Source organism: Hemitrygon akajei, chromosome 7, assembly GCF_048418815.1.
Source record: "Hemitrygon akajei chromosome 7, sHemAka1.3, whole genome shotgun sequence".
Classification (NCBI taxonomy): domain Eukaryota; kingdom Metazoa; phylum Chordata; class Chondrichthyes; order Myliobatiformes; family Dasyatidae; genus Hemitrygon; species Hemitrygon akajei.
This window is the reverse complement of record NC_133130.1, coordinates 106203647-106222265: the sequence shown is the minus strand read 5'-3', so window position 1 is coordinate 106222265 and position 18619 is coordinate 106203647. Positions and strand designations below refer to the sequence as shown.

The 18619-nt window shown below is 41.9% G+C and overlaps 1 protein-coding gene across 1 annotated transcript in view; it reads left to right on the top strand.

Moving 5' to 3' along the window:
- igf2r (insulin-like growth factor 2 receptor) overlaps positions 1-18619 on the top strand; it is a 200444-nt gene that overhangs the window by 85376 nt on the left and 96449 nt on the right. The window contains exons 13-20 of the mRNA XM_073051626.1: positions 561-704; positions 3325-3459; positions 6263-6410; positions 6871-7045; positions 8562-8677; positions 10023-10188; positions 11990-12166; positions 14983-15078. Coding sequence (XP_072907727.1) covers positions 561-704; positions 3325-3459; positions 6263-6410; positions 6871-7045; positions 8562-8677; positions 10023-10188; positions 11990-12166; positions 14983-15078 — 1157 coding nt within the window. The remainder of the gene's footprint in view (positions 1-560; positions 705-3324; positions 3460-6262; positions 6411-6870; positions 7046-8561; positions 8678-10022; positions 10189-11989; positions 12167-14982; positions 15079-18619) is intronic.

Sequence of the window (18619 nt, the reverse complement as noted above, 5' to 3'; positions counted from 1 at the left end):
CAAATTCGGTTTTACCAATGCCTTGTACAACTTTAACATTACATCCCAACTCCTATACTCAATGCTCTGATTTATAAAGGCCAGCATACCAAAATCTTTCTTCACCACCCTATCCACATGAGATTCCATCTTTAGGGAACTATGCACCATTATTCCTAGATCACTCTGTTCTACTGCATTCTTCAATACCCTACCATTTACCATGTATGTCCTATTTGGATTATTCCTACCAAAATGTAGCACCTCACACTTATCAGCATTAAACTCCATCTGCCATTGCTCAGCGCACTCTTCTAACTGGCCTAAATCTCTCTGCAAGCTTTGAAAACCTACTTCATTATCCACAATAAGTGTACTTTGAATCTTCGAAATCCCCAGCAAGCAGGATTTCTGATTGTAGGTCCAGTATCTGGAGATACAGTTATACCCTGTTTCTTGGGAGTAGAGGGGAAGAGTTTCTCTTAAATGTTTGGTAGTCCAGAGATACAATAATTTTGAAGGATGAATACTGGAAATTGCTTTTAACCACAGCTAAGTTGTCTAATTTTGTCCTCTTCAAGGTCAACAAGGAGCTAAGTCTCTTGGGAAATTTGTTACATCACCTAAAAAAGAAGGCAACAACATTCAGCTTGTATATTCAGATGGTGACTTGTGTGACACAAGTAAACGAAGCAAAACTATCATTACTTTTGTATGTAATCCTGGTAAGTTCATGCCCATATCTCCGTTCACTATTTTATCAGCTCTGGGTCTAAGTGTTCACTGTGCAGTGTGGATGGTTGACAAAGCCAACTTTCATTGCTGGTCAGTAATTGCTTCAAGTTAGCTGGTTTGCTGGGTTACTTGAAGAGCCATTAACAGTTGGTGAAATTCAGCCTCAAACTGCATGTGTGCCAGTCTGGGTAAAATTGCCTCCTTTGCCTTCTAAAGAATATATCGGCCATCGGGAGGAGTCTGTAATCGGGGGAATTAGACAGCTTTACATCTAGGGTGCAATGATATTTAATAGAGGATCCTGTTACATGAAGGTAAAGGTTAGCCAAGCTCGGGAACAGCACTCAAAAACCTGCCATTTTAAGGGTGTGTTGTTGTTAGAAAGGGAACGATGCTTGGAGATGAGATCAAGCCACCCGTAACACCAATCCTGAACCAGCTGGTGGTTGCTTCCATCCCAATCCACTTGCAGCTCGTTTGGTTTTAGATCTGTTTCCACCAAAGCTGCTTTCCTTGTGACTTGTTCTCTGTTTCATAAATCAGATATGTAAACTTGTGGATTAAAGTTAATTAATGCGGATTTGCGGACTGGAGAACACCGTTTATTGATTGCTGAAGAGTAGGGTGAATCACAGTAAACTTTAATTTCCACAAACAAAACCCATTTCAGCAATAATGGTTTACCCAATTTCCAACTCTAATCCCTCTACCAGTTGCCTGAAAGCAGAAGAAATGAAGTATTTAACGGCACTGGAAAAAGATATTGGAGTCATTCAATGGATTGGGGTGGGGTGAACTTACGGTTCGTCGGCTGGTTGTGGGGTATTTGTACACTGTCTTTTGGAGCTCACTACATGCATTAGAGTGTGAGTAAAATTGATCATCTGGCCTTACAAATTAAGCCAGAAGTAAAGAATTTTGGTGTCAATGACTCTGAGCTAAATTTCAAATCACATATTCACCATATTACTAAAACTGCGTTCTTTCATGTAAGGAACATTGCAAGAGTTTGATTTCTTATAACATTTCAAGATGCAGAAATATGTTTGTTTTTAGGCAATTAGACTACTGCAGTGCACACTTTTCAGGACTGCCTGAGGAAAGATATAAATTGTCTGCAGCTTGTTCAAACTGCATCAGCAAGAATCTTAATGAAAAAAAAATCTGAGCAGATTTCACCAGTTATGACATCATTACATTGACTGCCCGTGTCCTTTAGGATAAATTTTAAAATACTTCTAATTGTATACATGGCTCTGAATAATTGAGCTCCTCTGTGTATTTTGTAGTGTCTCTCCCCTTACATCCCTAATTGTAATCTTAGACCTGTGAATACTGGTCTGATTAGTCTTTCTAGAGCGCAGCGTAGAAGAACTGCAGATATGCGGCCTTTTGCTATTTAGCACCAAAAATCTAGAATACTCTACTGACTGAGATGTGCCAGGCCAGTATTGCGGAACATTTCAAAACACTTCTAAAAAGCTACTTCTAATTTAGCCTATTTAGAGGGCTGCTTAATACCTGTTGATTTGATGTATATAATTTGGTCTGTTTGATTACATTTCATTCTATATAATTGTCTTTATTGTTTATTTTTAATTTTGTATGTGTAATTTTATGTCTATTGACTTATCTTTACAATGTATGTAAAGCACTTTGGGCCTGCAACTTAATGTATGAAAGCATCAATGTAAATGAAATTTTTATTGAAAATTTTGTAGTTGGATAGAAGCATAATTGGGTCATTTTCTAGTTGGCTGGTTTCTTCCTTATTAAAAGTTTTTACATTCATCGGTGCCTGAAGGTGGCTAAATGTGTTTTTAAATACCTCTGCCAGGGTCCCTGCAATTTCTGCACTAGAGACCTTGTCAGGCCCTGGGGATTTATCCACCCTACTTTTGCCCAAGACAGCAAACGCCCCTTTCTTTGTAATCTGTGTAAATGGGCTGTTTCGGTGTGGTACTACTCTAAAATCTAGGAAGGCTGTATTTTTCTGCATGACCTCAGTTGTTTAGAACATGGAATGGTGCAGTGTAGGAACAGACCCTTCGGCTGCTGAACCAATTTAACCAGTGCCGAACTAAACTTAATTCCTTCTGCATGCTTAATGACTCAATATCTCTCTATTCGGTACACATTCATGTGTGTAAGGCCTCTTAACCCCTTAGTCGTATTTGCCTCCATCACCTCTGGCTTTACATTCTAAGTGGCCACCACTCTGTAAGACCAACTCTTAGCCCTGCACATGTCCTTTGGACTTACCCTTTTCACCTTGCATGCTTTTGTGACTGGTGCAGATCCTTCATGTATGTGACAGTATGAAGTATCAGGTTCAAAGTAAATTTATTATCAAAGTAGGTATTTGTCACCATGTACTCCCCTGAGACTAATTTTCTTGCGGGCATTCACAGTAGAATCGAAATAATTAGAAGTGCAATGGAAAAGCTACACATGACTGATAAAGAGCCAATGTGCAAATACAAAAAAAAAGCAGTACTGAGAATGTACCATAAATTGTCACTGTTAATTTTCTATTTCATGTTGAGTTCTGCATTAAAAGGCAGTATTCTGCCCAGTCTGCTGCATTTACTGTGTTCTGCTCTCTCTCAGGGGATCTGGCGAGTCCTCCTATCCTGAAGACTGGCCTCGATGAGTGCTTACATGAAATTGAATGGCGCACGGCTGCTGCTTGCACTTTATCAAAAGCTCAGGGCGACCACTGCGTGGTTTCCGATCCAGAAGCCGGTAAGCACCTGACCTCTTGATTCTAGTCTGCGTGAAACTTTGCACTGGCCAACTTGTGCAGAACTCCTAATTCTGAGTTTTACTTCAGACAGTTGGAATGTCGGTGTTAGTTCATGCTTTTTACTGATGTCATGAGTTGTGGATTGCACAGAATCAGTGTACCACTTAACCACTGTATTGGAGTGCTTTGAGAGGTCGGTCATGAAGAATGTTAACTCCTGCCTGCGGAGTGACATGGATGCACTCCAGTTTTACTACTGTCCCACCAGGTCGACAGCAGATGCCATTTCATTTGCTCTTCACTCAAAACTGGAACATCTGGAGAGTGAAGGTGTATACATCATGATTACAATGATTACAGCTTAGCATTCAATACTATCAGCCCCTCAGAACTAATCAATAAGCTACAAGACCTGGGCCTCAAAACCTCCTTGTGCAACTGGATCCTCAATTTTCTCACTCCAATCACTTCAAATTGGCAACAACATCTCCCTCACAATCTCCATCAGCACAGCTACACCACAAAGCTGTGCTTAGCCCCCTACTCTATTTGCTTTATACCTATCATTGTGTGGAGAAGTACAGCTCCAATACCATATTTAAGTTTGCTGGTGCCACCGCTGTCATTGGCTGAATCAAAGGTGGTGACAAATGAGTGTATATGAGGGAGACTGAAAATCTGGTTGAATGGTGCCGTAATAACAAGCTCTCATTGTCAGCTGATTATTGACGACGGGGAAGAAATTGGAGATCCACGAGGTGGTCCTCATTGGGAGATTGGGGGTGGGGAGGGTCAGGAACTTTAATTTCCTTGGCATTGTCATATCAGAGATGCATCCTGGGGCCAGCAAGCAAGTGCCACCACAAAGAAAGCATGACAGTGCTTCTAGTTTGCATAATTTTAGCATGTCATCTGAAACTTTGACAGACTTCTATAGATGCATGGCAGCGGGTATCCAGACTAGTATGGAAACATCAACGCCCAGGAATGGAAACCTCTACAAAGTGGTGTACTCAGCTCAGTCCATCACAGGCAAAGCCCTCCAGTGTTGAGCACACTTATAGTGAGCACTGCCTCAAGAAAGCAGCATCCACTCTCGAGGACCCCCATCGTGCTCTGTCACTACCACCCTTGGCATTGGGTCCTACACCACCAGGTTCCGGAGCAGTTCGTACCTTTCAACAGGTTCCCAACCCGGGGTCCACGGACCCCTTGCTTAATAGCATTGGTCCATGGCATTAAGATGGGGAACACTTGCCCTACAACCAGCATGGATAACTTCACTTTCCTCAACTCTGAAATGACCCCACAACTTGTACACCCACTTTCAAGTTGTGACTTAAAGGACAAGCTGTCATGTTGCCAAATGAATGAAAAGCATTGAACCAAAACTGCCCCACAAACCTACCAATGACACTCCATTCTTCACTGAAATCCTTTCCTTTTTTAATATTAATAGTGGAATTTGTTTCCACCATTTAAACAGGGTGTTTTTATATAATAAAAGTGCGTCTGCCTGTACTATTCAGCCTCTGTACTGACTGACTCTGGTCAAACGTTGTTTCTGCTTGTGTACTTCAATCAAAACCCCTGTTTTGTTTCTACTTAGTTGTTTTTTTAAACTCTCCATTCATTTTATGGACTTTTGTTTCTGTTAAGACTAGTTTGAGGTGTGACTATTTAAAGTAGTTCTCTGTAATGCACAACATTCCAGTTGGAAAGCATTTCTTGAAGCTGCCAACCAGCAGAGTGTGAGGGATAATGTTTTTGCTGTATGAAGCAATTTGTAAGATCAAAATATTTCATGGCAATGAAGAACGTAAGAGCCGTAAAGCTCTCGCATGCCCTCAGACCAGAGCAAATGATCACATTTAGTGTCGTCAGAAATGTTCTGATCTGTTAAAAACCACGTGGTGGCTGCTCATGCATCAGCCTCTGCATGTTAAACAGTATCATGGACAAGGCATTCTCCTTTGAGGGGATCCACCGTATATTCTGGATAAGCGAGTGTTGCGGGCAGGATTATGGACCTTGGATCAACTGCTACGGCCACCTGATGACCCACCGATAGACGACTCTTTCAGAGAACATATTCAACTCCAGTGATCATACTACCGTTAGTAGTTCTACATTTATCAACCAAATGAGTGTTTTGGGAATTCCCTGTTTGCTTGGATTTATACACTGAATTTGGTGTGTTGAGTGCTTTAATTGGACTTAACTTCCTTCCCCCTGACCAACAGTAAAGCTGATGAATCTAAATGCAAGTTGTTCTGTTAGTTAATGAAAAGATGCTCAGTAGTTTTCTTGTCTATTTTCTAGAATCTTTTTGTTGGCCAAGTGCATTGATGTTTGCAAGTCAAACTGATTAAACTACTCTATTGATACAAAATGCTGGAGGATCTCAGCAGGTCAGGCAGCATCTATAGAAAGGAATAAAGAGTTGTCATTTTGGGTTAAGACTCTTCTTCAGGACTGATGAAGGGTCTCGGCCCTAATGTCGTCTGTTTATTCATTTCCATAGTTGCTGCCTGACCTGCTGAGCTCCTCCAGTGTTTTGTGTGTGTTGCTCTGGATGTCCAGCGTCTGCAGAATCCCCGTTCTATTTTCCTTGCTGTCCAGAACCCTGCCTTGTTAATCCCTCATCCGAGAGGAGCTGGACTTGGGCATTAATGTGTGATTCTGGTTACTGCTTAATCAGTTATCCATTTCCTTTGGGGAGAAGGAAGCTTTCAGATTAAAAAAAAATGCAGTTTGCTTGTATGTAAGGGCTGTTGAAACTAGCTGTTGTTTAATTCATAGGCTACTACTTCGACCTTTCATCGCTGACCAAGCAGAATGGCAGATATGAAATTAAAACTGAGAAGTATAACTTTTATATCAACATCTGTGGCAATGTGTCCCAAGAGCTCTGTCAACCAAATTCAGGTGCCTGTCAGGTTGCTCTCGAGTAAGTATCACTGTAACTTGATGTAAACGTGGTTTTGCAGCAACTTATCATTAAATGTCTTGCATTGCTCTTTGTAAATAGTGTTATGCATCTTACTGCAGATATCTTTTCCATCAACTGGCACTTCTTGCTATTATAGAGTTATTACCACTTGTATTTTTCCTGTTACTTAAAAAAATGTTTTTTTAATACACCTACTATCTTTCTAAAGGCCTAGAACAAAATTTCTCATTTGTAGGTGTCCTGTACATTTTTGGGAGATCCCTCTGTGCAGTTGATTGCAGTGCACGTTTAACAAAATGTAGTGTTTGCCAGTCTTCCTAATATTTTTTATTGCAAAGTATTTATTTGTGGCCATTCTACCTAACAAGACTATACTCTGGTTCAGAAAGGAAAAGGATTTAAAACTGTTGCTTATGTAGAAGTTCTGACTTTTATTGTAATTGTCCCTTATCCTTAGCAAAAAGGCTTGGAGCCTAGGAGTATCCAACTCCAGACTGTCGTATTATAATGGGATCATTCACCTGACCTATACAAATGGGACACCCTACAACAATGAACACCACACACAGCGATCTGCGCGAATTATGTTCCTGTGTGATCAAGATGCAGGCGTAGGACATCCAGAATTTGAGGTCAGTTATTAGACTCAGTTGAAAGTTCACGGTGTTGTAACTACAGATTCCTTTTGCTTTTTTTAATGTGTTGCTGATGATAGATAGATAGATAGATAGATACTTTATTCATCCCCATGGGGAAATTCAACATTTTTTCCAATGTCCCATACACTTGTTGTAGCAAAAACTCATTACATACAATACTTAACTCAGTAATAATATGATATGCATCTAAATCACTAACTCAAAAAGCATTAATAATAGCTTTAAAAAAAAAAGTTCTTAAGTCCTGGCAGTTGAATTGTAAAGCCTAATGGCATTGGGGAGTATTGACCTCTTCATCCTGTCTGAGGAGCATTGCATCGACAGTAACCTTTCGCTGAAACTGCTTCTCTGTCTCTGGATGGTGCTATGTAGAGGATGTTCAGGGTTTTCCATAATTGACCGTAGCCTACTCAGCGCCCTTCGCTCAGCTACCGATGTTAAACTCTCCAGTACTTTGCCCACGACAGAGCCCGCCTTCCTTATCAGCTTATTAAGACGTGAGGCGTCCTTCTTCTTAATGCTTCCTCCCCAACACGCCACCACAAAGAAGAGGGCGCTCTCAACAACTGACCTATAGAACATCTTCAGCATCTCACTGCAGACATTGAATGACGCCAACCTTCTAAGGAAGTACAGTCGACTCTGTGCCTTCCTGCACAAGGCATCTGTGTTGGCAGTCCAGTCTAGCTTCTCGTCCAACTGTACTCCCAGATACTTGTAGGTCTTAACCTGCTCCACACATTCTCCATTAATGATCACTGGCTCCATATGAGGCCTAGATCTCCTAAAGTCCACCACCATCTCCTTGGTCTTGGTGACATTGAGACGCAGGTAGTTTGAGTTGCACCATATCACAAAGTCCTGTATCAGTTTCCTATATTCCTCCTCCTGTCCATTCCTGACACACCCCACTATGGCCGTGTCATCAGCGAACTTCTGCACATGGCAGGACTCCGAGTTATATTGGAAGTCAGATTCTTCCTCTTAGGATCTTGGGTAATAATGTGCGATTCTGTATTCCTTTGAAGCATTCCAGACAGATTGCTAAGTCCTATTAATGAAAGAATTTAAGCTGAAAAGGAAGACCCAAGTTCTAAGCTAGATTTAGATTTAGTTCCTTTAATATCAGAGAATGTATACAGCCTGAAATTTGTATTCTTCACAGACATCCATGAAACAAGAGACCTCATAAAATGAACGATACTCAGGAGCCCTGAAACCACCCTTGCTTGCCCCCCACCCTCCGCATCAAGTTACCCCCCTCCTACTCGCACCAGCAAAAGTACTGAGCCCTCTCATTCCACCCCCACCATGCAAACAACAACAAAATTCCCAACAGAGACCATGATCTACAGATGTCAGTACTGGGGCAGGGGTTAAAGAACAATTCTGCTTTTATTATTGGGTGCTCCATCCGTGCGTGTGCGTGTGTGTATTATATATGAGAATACGATGTTAAAAATCATTTGTGTTTCTAAAATCACTGTAGGAGGAAGATGAACACACTTATAACTTCAAGTGGTACACTGAATTTGCATGTCCTGAAGTGCCATTGGAGTGTCTAGTGACTGATCCAGTCACAGAGCAGCAGTACGACTTGTCAAGGTAAGAATCAATCGTTTTTCATATTTGTATTTGAATTCAAAGATCAGATTTCAAATGCATCTTCAAAGATGGATGTTTCTAAGGAATCTTTGCTGGGTAGTAAATGTGAGAATGGAGTCTGCCCATCATCTGGTTTTGTACAAGTTCTTCCTTCCAAATAAATGCAAGAACAATCTCTATTATTGGAGCTTAGTTGTAGCTGCTGGTTTTAGGCCTAATGGCTCCTGTTTTTCAAATCTATAATTTTGATGTCACAGTATAGACAGCTGCCAGCTAGGTCAATATGGAGTCCGTTGTCAGAATCTGTCGTGGCTGTCCCTCTTGATGGGTGTGGAACAGACCCGATAGGCCAAATGACATAATTCTGTTCCAAGTTTATTTTCTTAATAACTCTACCCCACCTGCTTTCTAAAACCCATGAACACTATCTCAATGTTTTTTATTTCTGTTGTTGCGCTACTTATTTTTAACTTAACTATTTAATACACATTGCTGTAATTCAGTTCTTCCTATATTTATCATGTATTTTATTGTACTGCTGCAAAGTTAACAAATTTCACAACATGCTGATGATATTAAACCTGATTCTGCTTCTCCTCACCCGCCCATCATCTCCCTCTGGTGCCCCTTCTTCCCTTTGTCCTGTAATCCACTTTCCACTCCGATCAGATTCCTCCTCCTTCAGCCCTTTTCCCAGCATGCCACTTTGTGCCCCCAGAGCGGTTGCTCTGTCCTGTCAGTGCTGCAAGGTTGAACTGGCTCTAAAGGCTCACTGAGGGCCCCTGGTGGAACTGCATGCACTAGCAGTCTGGTTTGACTCGCGGCATCATCGAGACGGTCAATGCCATTTTGCACTTCAGAGCTTTTTTTTCCCCTCTCATTCACCTTGACATCACCTGCAAGACCACATTCACTACTAATTCAGCAATACCTTTTAGAAAGTGTGGGTGAGGGTTGAATACTGTCCAACTTTTTATGCTTCCCTTCAGAGTTCAGAATCGGATGAAGTGCATTGAAATCACAGTTGCAGTGTTTGGTTTTCAGTTTTAAACTCCAGAAAGCATTCTCGTCTGGTTACACAAGCACTGAGTCACTGTACTCAAGCTTGAGGTCTGTGGTTTTGTTTGTGAGCAGATGTTTATTTTTTGAACTGAATTTATGTTCACTAGTATTTTCATCAAATGAGATGGGCAAGATTTGAAGTTCAGCCATTTGCAAACAAAAACAGGCTGTAGGCAAGGGATTACAGCTGTAAATTTCTTTGCAATTTTAAATGTTAAAGATGATGCAAGCTGCGGTTTATTGTCTTCTGTGTCCTTAACAAAATATATCCTCCGCTGTTCAGCTTATCAAAGTTTGAAGACAGTGATGAAAGCAACTGGTTCACCATGGACTTGTCAACGAGTGAGCGTAGGAAGTATTACATCAACGTCTGCCGGCCACTGAAACCGGTCCAAGGGTGTGATCGCTATGCTGCGGTGTGCCAGACAAAATATGAGAGAGATTTAACGGTACGTGTCAAACATAACTGTAAGACAGTCAAGCTCCTTGTAAAATAGAAATAAGCCAGACAAGTGAACGGGATCAAAAAGTTCTACCAAATTTAATCTCTATATTCAAGTTGAGCAAGATTAGTTTGTATAGTAGGGCAATACTCATGGACGTGCATACTTGTATTGGAGTCTTTCTAGTAGTAGATCCAACAGAAAAACCTACGTGTGATTACAGAATTAGAGCTTAAATATTTTTAAAGAATTCACACTGGGGATGCGCATTCAGTGGCTGCTTTCTTGGGTAACTTTGGTACCTAATGAAGTGGCCACCGAGTGCATGTTCGCTGTCTTCTGCTGCTGCAGCCCATTCACTTCAAGGTTCGACGTGTCGTGCATTCAGAGATGCTCTTCTGCACGCTGTTGTAATGTGTGGTTATTTGAGTTACTGTCACCTTCCTGTCAGCTTGAACCAGTCTGGCTGATCTCCTCTGACCTCTCATTAACACAGAACTGCTGCTGACTGAATTTTTTTTTGTTTGATTTACAAGCTGTTCTCTAAACTCTAGAGACTGTTGTGCATGAAAATCTAAGAGCAATTTCTGAGATAATCAAGCCACCCCACCTGGCAATAGTAATCATCCATGGTCTAAGTCACTAGGATCACATTTCTTCTCCATTCTGATACTTAGTCTGAGCAACAATTGAACCTCTTGACCATGCTTTTGTGTATTGAGTTGCTGCCAAATGATTGGCTGCTTAGATATTTGCATAAATGAGCAGGTGTACCTAATAAAGTGCCATTGAGTGTGTAATCAGTAGGAAATTATACAAGCTTACATAAAATAGTGATCAAAGCAGGATAAAATTGGATTCGGGTTGTGCACTGTCTTGCCAGCTGTAAGAGCAAAAGTTAGCTGGTGACAAGTCAAACTTAACTTGAATCCATTCTGCAGGTCAGCACAACATCACCTGCGGCTGACTTTGGTGTGTGCAAAGCCAGTACTAATTCGCAGTAAGACAATCTAGTAATATCTAGGGGCCTAACCAGTGTGTCTGGAATCCCAGCCCGTTTCAACAATTACATATGCCGCAAGGATACAGAATAACATTGTATCACAAACATGAGATTCTGTAGATGCTGGAAATCCAGAAAACACACAAAACGCTGGAGGAACTTTGTAGGTCATGCAGCATCTATGGAGGGAAATAATCAGTTGATATTTCGGGCCAAGACCCTTCATCAGGACTGGAAAAGCAGGGCGAGGAAGCCGGAGTAAAGAAGAGGTGAGGGAGGAGAGCAGACTGACAGATGATAGGTGAAACCAGGTGAGGGGGAAGGTGGGGGGGGGGGGGAATGGGATGAAGTGCAAAGCTGGGAGGTGATGGGTGGAAAAGATAACAGTTGAAGAAGGAATCTACTAGGAGAGGTGAATGGACCCTGGGAGAAAGAGGAGGAAGGGGAGCGGAGGGAGGTGATGGGCAGGTGAAGAGAGAGGGTGAAAGTGGAACTACAGTGGGGAATGAAAAGTAGAGAGATGGGGAAAGGGGAGAAATTTACGGTAAGTTAGAGGAATTGATGCCGTCAGGTTGGAGGCTACTCAGACTGAATGTGAGATGTTGCTCCTACAACCTGAGAGTGGCCAGGTAACAACATATCAAATACCAGTTCAAACCACCTTAATCCCAGTGTTATCTGTTACTGTGAAGTTAAATTCAGTTGAACAATGGATTCTGTGTGTTTTATAATTTAGCAGCATGTAGTTTAAACACAGTGGGGAAAGTTAGTTTCTTAATGTACACTTCTGGTTTTTGCATTCAGGGTGCTCTTCATGAAAAAGTATCCATCAGCAATCTAGGGAAGGCCAAAGGTGGACCCAAGCTGGAAAAAGATGGACAGATTATCTTGGAATATGTAGATGGTTCCCTGTGTACCAAATCTAATGGTACACAGACCACTTACACAACACGTATTCACCTGAGTTGTTCAACAGAATTGGTAAGGAAGTTTACCTTTGACTTGCATTCGCACTGTTAACAATTTAATATTTATTGAGATACAGCGTGAACAGGTCCTTCACGCCTCCCCGCCCAGCCCCCAGCCTAATCACGGGACAATTTACAATGACCAATCAGTCTGTCTTTGGACTACGGGAGGAAACCAGAGCACCCTGAGGAAACCCCATGGGTATGGGGTGTGGGGGGAATGTACAAACTCCTTACGGGCAGTGGCAGGAATTGAACCAGGGTGACTGGTTGCAAGTTGTGCCAACAAATCAGCAAGTCCTAATGTGTAAATGTATATAGCAAATAAAGTTGATCCTCGGTCCTTAATCAACCTAAATAAAAATTCTTTAGAGATCTCAGCAACTTATTAGAGTTATGATGAACTATTATGTAATCATAGCTGTCAGGGAAGTAATAGAAAAAGAAAGCCTCCATGAAGGAACGAGGCTGAAAGTCACTGTTTAAACATGAGACCCTGCAGATGCTGGAACTCCAGAGTAACAAGCAAAAAGATAATAGATAAAGCTGGGTGTGGGAGGGGGCATGAAGTAATAATCTGGGAGGTGATGGTGGAAAAATCAAAGGCTGGAGAAAAAGGAATCCACTCTCCTCTCCTATTAGGTTTCTTCTTCTCCAGCCTTTTGCCTTTTCCACCTATCACCTCCCCCACCCACCAGGCTTTATCACCGTCTAGCTTGTTCTCCTTGTCCTCCCCCCACCACCACCTCACTCTGGCTTCTCTCTTTCTTCCCCCTCTCTCCCCCCTCCAGCCCTGATGGAGGCTCTCGGCTCAAAACCTTGACTCTTCATTCATTTCCATACCTGCTCCAGCATTTTATGTGTGTTGTCTGAAAGTTACTCTTCTGATCTGTTTTAAGTACCAGTGTGTACGTTCCCTTATTGTTCATGAATTAATTTTGTTACTCCATGGCAAATTTGCACTTTATCAAGGTGATGTGCTGGGGCAGTGACATCAACACAGGTGATGCCAACAGGCTCAATAAACTGATTAGAAAGGCTGGCTCTGTTATAGGAGTCAAATTAGACACACTGGAGGCTGTGGTAGAACAAAGGACCCTACTGAAAATCCTGGCAACTCTGGACGTTGTTTCTCATCCTCTGCGTGCCACCTTGGCTGAACAGAGGAGCACTTTTAGTAATAGACTGAGACAACTGCACTGCTCCAAAGAGTGCAAAATGAGGTCATTCTTACCCTCGGCCATCAGACTCTATAATGTCACCCTTTAGCTGGGAAGTGGTGACTCCCTTCTATTAGACAGTTTGAGGTAACTTTTTTTATTCTTTCTTTCTTCTCTCCCAATATTTGTATATTTGTGCACTTGTAATGCTACTATGACACTAATTCCTTTGGGGTCAATAAAGTATCTGTCATTCCTTTCTCATCTCTAGTTTGTCCCATTGTGGTTTCTGAAGGCCAGCCATAAGATACAAAATTGGAGCTGAGTTAGGCCTTTCAGCCCATCGAGTCATGATCATTACTAGCTGCTAGATATACCTTGAGGTTCTGAAACAACAATATGACTATGGGTGTGGGTAGACTAGGACTGCAGGTTAAGACTGTCATTCATTGTTAATATACAACAGGAGGCCATTAGACTCAGGTTCTCCTGTGCAGAGCATCCCATCAATCCTACTCCCCTTCCCTTCGCATTTCCCTGTTCCCCCACAACATTCTCTCTGTCTGTGGCTCCCAGTTGAAACTCTTGCCACTTCATTGCACTAAGTGTATTTATTGTAACCCACGAGGCCATATCTGGATGTGGAACATAACTGGATCACTCGGTCGAAACGTGCGGTTTTGGGAGAGCATGACGACTTCACTCAGTGTGGGACATCATGAATGAATCCAGGTTTCTGCAGCCCTGAGGCAGTGGGAACTGCTGAACTTTTATTGTGACGGAGTAATACAGTGGTATCTCTTGCTTCAGTGAGTCATCGGTAGGAGCCTGTTTTTGTCATCTGCAGGTGCTTTTTCTGACAAAGCAGTGATACAGGAGTTAGGCACCAATGCACAAACCAAGGTTATTCTTTGTTCTAGAGTGTAATTTGGACTCTCAGATTTGATTTGAGATTGGTGAGCCAACAAGTTGCTCACTGAACCTGGAGAGGTGATTAACCTTTTCTCAATTTATCACGGATTGCACAATCAAATGGACCTGGACTGTGGTTCTGAGCCTTGTATTAATCACAAAATGCAACACTCATTGTCTTGGCCTAACCTTGTTTTCTCCACAAAGTTCTAAATGTGGTTTTCCATTTGAATTGAATTATAACATTCCTATTTGTATTCCATACAGTCTTCCTTGCAAGTTGTTTCCAGTTTTCACCTGAGTGAGCTCACGGTTACTAAGCACATGAAACACTTAAAATTCATAAATCAGGCTTGAATTAGATTAAGTTTCAGGTACCTGTCTGCATAAAATTTGCCTGGGGTAATTCATTTAAGTATTACAGCTTCAGTACATGTAGCTTCAATCAATAAGGATCTGACTGCCATTTTAAAAGGAGTTTGTACTTTTGTGCTCATTTTTTTGAGGGGTAATGCTTGAATTTTGTAACAGATCTTAAGTTTGATTTGGTGTAGCTAATGTCAGAAGTCAAATGAAAGCAGAGCAATGTGTACCCAGTGTTCAGGGACTTGGCCTCAAGGTCAGACTGCCCATCGGGATGCTCTCTCTTGAATCTGCCCTGGTGTAAATAGAAACGTGTTCTTCAGCATGACTGTATCCATAGAAATGGTGGTAAAAATCTACCTCTTGAGTGCTGATTGATCTTGTGCTTGTCTAGTCCACAGGTCCAAGGTTCGTTGACCAGAAGGACTGCGTGGTCACCTTCTTGTGGGAAACTGATGCAGCTTGTCCTGTCACCACAGCTGAAGACAAGGTAATAGAGGTTGTCAAGCACATTCATCTTCTATCATGGATTTCTGTATCAATCCTACCTTTACCTCCATAACAGGAGTTCCCAACTTTTTTATGCCATGGACCTATACCATTAAGCAAGGGGTCTGTGGACCTCAAGTTGGGAACACCTGGTTTAACATATAAAATTTAATCACACTCGTATGGTTTCAACTAAAAATGAATATATAAAAAAAAAGGAAACCATGCTGGGTCAGTTTGGAAATTCCTGTTCTAAAGGAGAAAAAAAACTGAAGACTTTAAAGCTTGCTTGTAATTACTCAGCTTATAACTTGGAGTTGAATCCCTGTTGAATTGATTATTGACCTGGTGTGAATATACTCAATCAATGTTTTAGGAACGGCTTCTTCCCCTCTGCCATCAGATTTCTGAATGGACAATGAACCAACCAATTGACACAACTTCTGTTTTTGCTCTTATTTAATATAGTCTGTGTATATTCCTCCAAGTGATTTATAGTACTTTTATCTGCTTCCACAAAACAGCAAACTTCGAGACATATGCCAGTGCTAGTAGGCCTGATTCTGATTCACATACATTACAATATTGGCCCTTGCTGTGGCTAAGTTCCATTCGGTTTCAAATCCCTCATAGTCTGGCCCCTTCCTATCTAATTACTGCAATCAGAATATGGTTTATTACCATGTAATCAGGTTTGTGACGTGAAATCTGTTAACTAAGTAGCAGCAGTTCAATGCAATACATAATATAGACGAAAAAATATATAATAATAAATCTTATTGGGTATACTTTATGTGTATATAGAATAGATTAAAATCGTGCAAAAAAAACAGAAATAGCAATCAGATGGCAAAGGTGAAGAAGCTGTTCCTGAATCGCTGAGTGTGTGCCTTCAGCCTCCTGTACCTCCTCCCTGATGGCTGCAGTGAGAAAAGGGTGCTGGAGGTTCTAATAATGCATGCTGCCTTTCTGAGACACCACTCTCTAAAGATGTCTTTGATACTTTGTAGGCTAGTATCCAACTGAATTTACAAACCACTGCAACTTCTTTTGGTTCTGTGCAGTAGCCCCTCCATACCAGACAGTGATGCAGCCTGTCAGAATGCTCTCCACGGTACAACTATAGAAGTTTTTGAGTGAACCTCAGCACCTCTCTCCTCTGTCTGGCTTAGCCTGTTCTTGCACTGAACAACTTCTCTTTTAATTGCACTCACTTCCTTCAGGCACAGCTTCAAGCCATACTCGCCGCTGTGGGATACGGGGAACAGTCCTTGTTACAGAGCTTTATAAGCTTCTGCTTATAATCAATGATACTTCAATTCTCACACAGAGCCCAAGCGACCTTACTGAAATCCATCGTCACCTGGGCCACCTGACCCATCACCTCCAATGCAGAATCAGGTTGAATATCACTGGCATATGTCGTAAAGTTTGTAGTTTTGCAGCAGCAGTGCAGTGCAATGCATTAAAAACTAACTAAGGGATATGTGTATGTGTAAGTAGTGCAACAAGAGAGCAAAGAAAAGTGAGTTGGTGTTCATGGGTTGGTTCAGAAACCTTATGGTGGAGGGGAAGAAGCTGTTCCTAAAACAATGAGTGTGTGTCATCAGGCCCCTGATGGTAGCAGTGGGAAGATGGCATGTCCTGGGTGGTGGGGGCCCTCAATGAAGGATGCTGCCCTTTTGAAGATGTCCTTGATGGTGTCCATGATGGAGCTGACTGAGTTTGTAACTTCCAGCTTTTTCCAATCTCGTGCAGTGGCTCCCCCACACCAGATGGTGATGCAGCCAGTTAGAATGCTCTGCATGGTACTTCTGTAGAAATTTGCTTAACTCCTGATTCCTGTTTTGGCAGATCAGGTATCAACCTGTATCTACCAAAAGCCTATGGTTAAGCCAACTCATCCACTCTGTTCATGCCTTTCAACATTTGAAATGTTTCTATGATGTCACCCTTCATTCTTCTAAACTCCAAGGAGTACAGTCCAAGAGCAGTCAAACATTCCTCATGTTAACCCTCTCATTCCCGGAATCATTCTAGTGAATCTTCTCTGAACCCTCTCCAACGTCAGCACATCACTTCTTAAATAAGGAGCCCAAAACTTCACACAGTACTCCAAGTGAGGTCTTACCAGTACCTTATAGAGCCTCAACATCACATCCGTGCTCCTATACTCTATTCCTCTAGAAATGAATGCCAACATTTCATTTGCCTTCTTCACCACCGACTCACCCTGGAGGTCTTGGCATCTTGGCCTCTTGCACATTCTGGGAGTTCTCCCCCTTCCTTAGTGGCCACACTGACTAGATCAAGTCAGGTAGGTCCAACCTGGGACTTTCTGAATTCTAATAGCTTTTGGACAGCATGCACCATCTGTGAATGCAGTGATGACATACCTGTTTTATTATTCCCTTTATTCCAGTGGCTTCCATGTGTGCTGGGAGACTTGTTTTCCATTCTGCTTCCACATGGAGTGGTAACTCCATCTGAACAAGTTTTTTCAAAACTTGGTACTTTTTCCAGGGTAGTTAACACGTAATTGGTTGGTGGCCTATCCGTATGTATCTTGGCTTCTTTAAAATAGCTTACAATTTACTGCACCAAAGATTTCTTTTAGTGCCACCATCACTTCCATTATGACCAAAGTCTGCTGGGAAGGAATTCACCAGTAAAATGCTGTAAGTATTGGTAAACGGAAAGTAGTGCTTCAGGCAGTGATTAAGTCGGGCAAAATGTAGAAAGAGGAAAAGGTCATCAGTTCGAAACGTGAACATTGTCTCTGAAGATTATGCATGACCTTCGTATCCACACTTTATCTTGTACGTGGGACCCAGCAGTGCATGCAATACTTGTGGCACTCTTCCGCCCATTCCAAGTAAGGAACTTGATTACAGCATTCCCTCAACCAGTGGGAATTTATCGGTTTGTTCCCGGAGTTAACGACATTTCCACATCGAGCTGCAAGTTGTAGTTCTGTATATTGGATTCAGTGGTAGATAATTCCGCACGTTCTGCATGCTGGCAACCCAACACCACGTGAAGGATCTCGACGTGTATATGCCGAGTGTCCGTTTCCCACTACAGTTGCTGCTTGACCCTAATCATTTACAGTCTCATCCTCCTGTTTCTTCATAGAATGAAGAAACTGTTTTTTTGGCGGCATGAAAAAAAATCATGCATTAGCCGCACCGTAGTAAAGGCCACAGTGTTCAAAGCTGTTCAAAATGTGGGAAAAAAGTAGCGGCTTATAATCCGACATCTACGGTAGTTATAAAGCATTTTATCTTGCTGCATTGAAGGTCTCATTGCAGTCCAAACTAATGATTTTACATTTTTAAACTCTGCACGTATTTAAAAGTCAATACAACAGTTTGTATTTCACAAGTGGCATCTCTTTTCGTACCATTTGCATTCTTTCTGCTTCCAGGTTAAAGTTTCTTTGCGGAGTAATACTGTTCCTGATGCTTTAACTGCGGTTGTTCTTTCCACTGTATGACTGCTTCAGAAGGGAAATCAGTTATTGTCAGGGTGTTCAGATCAGG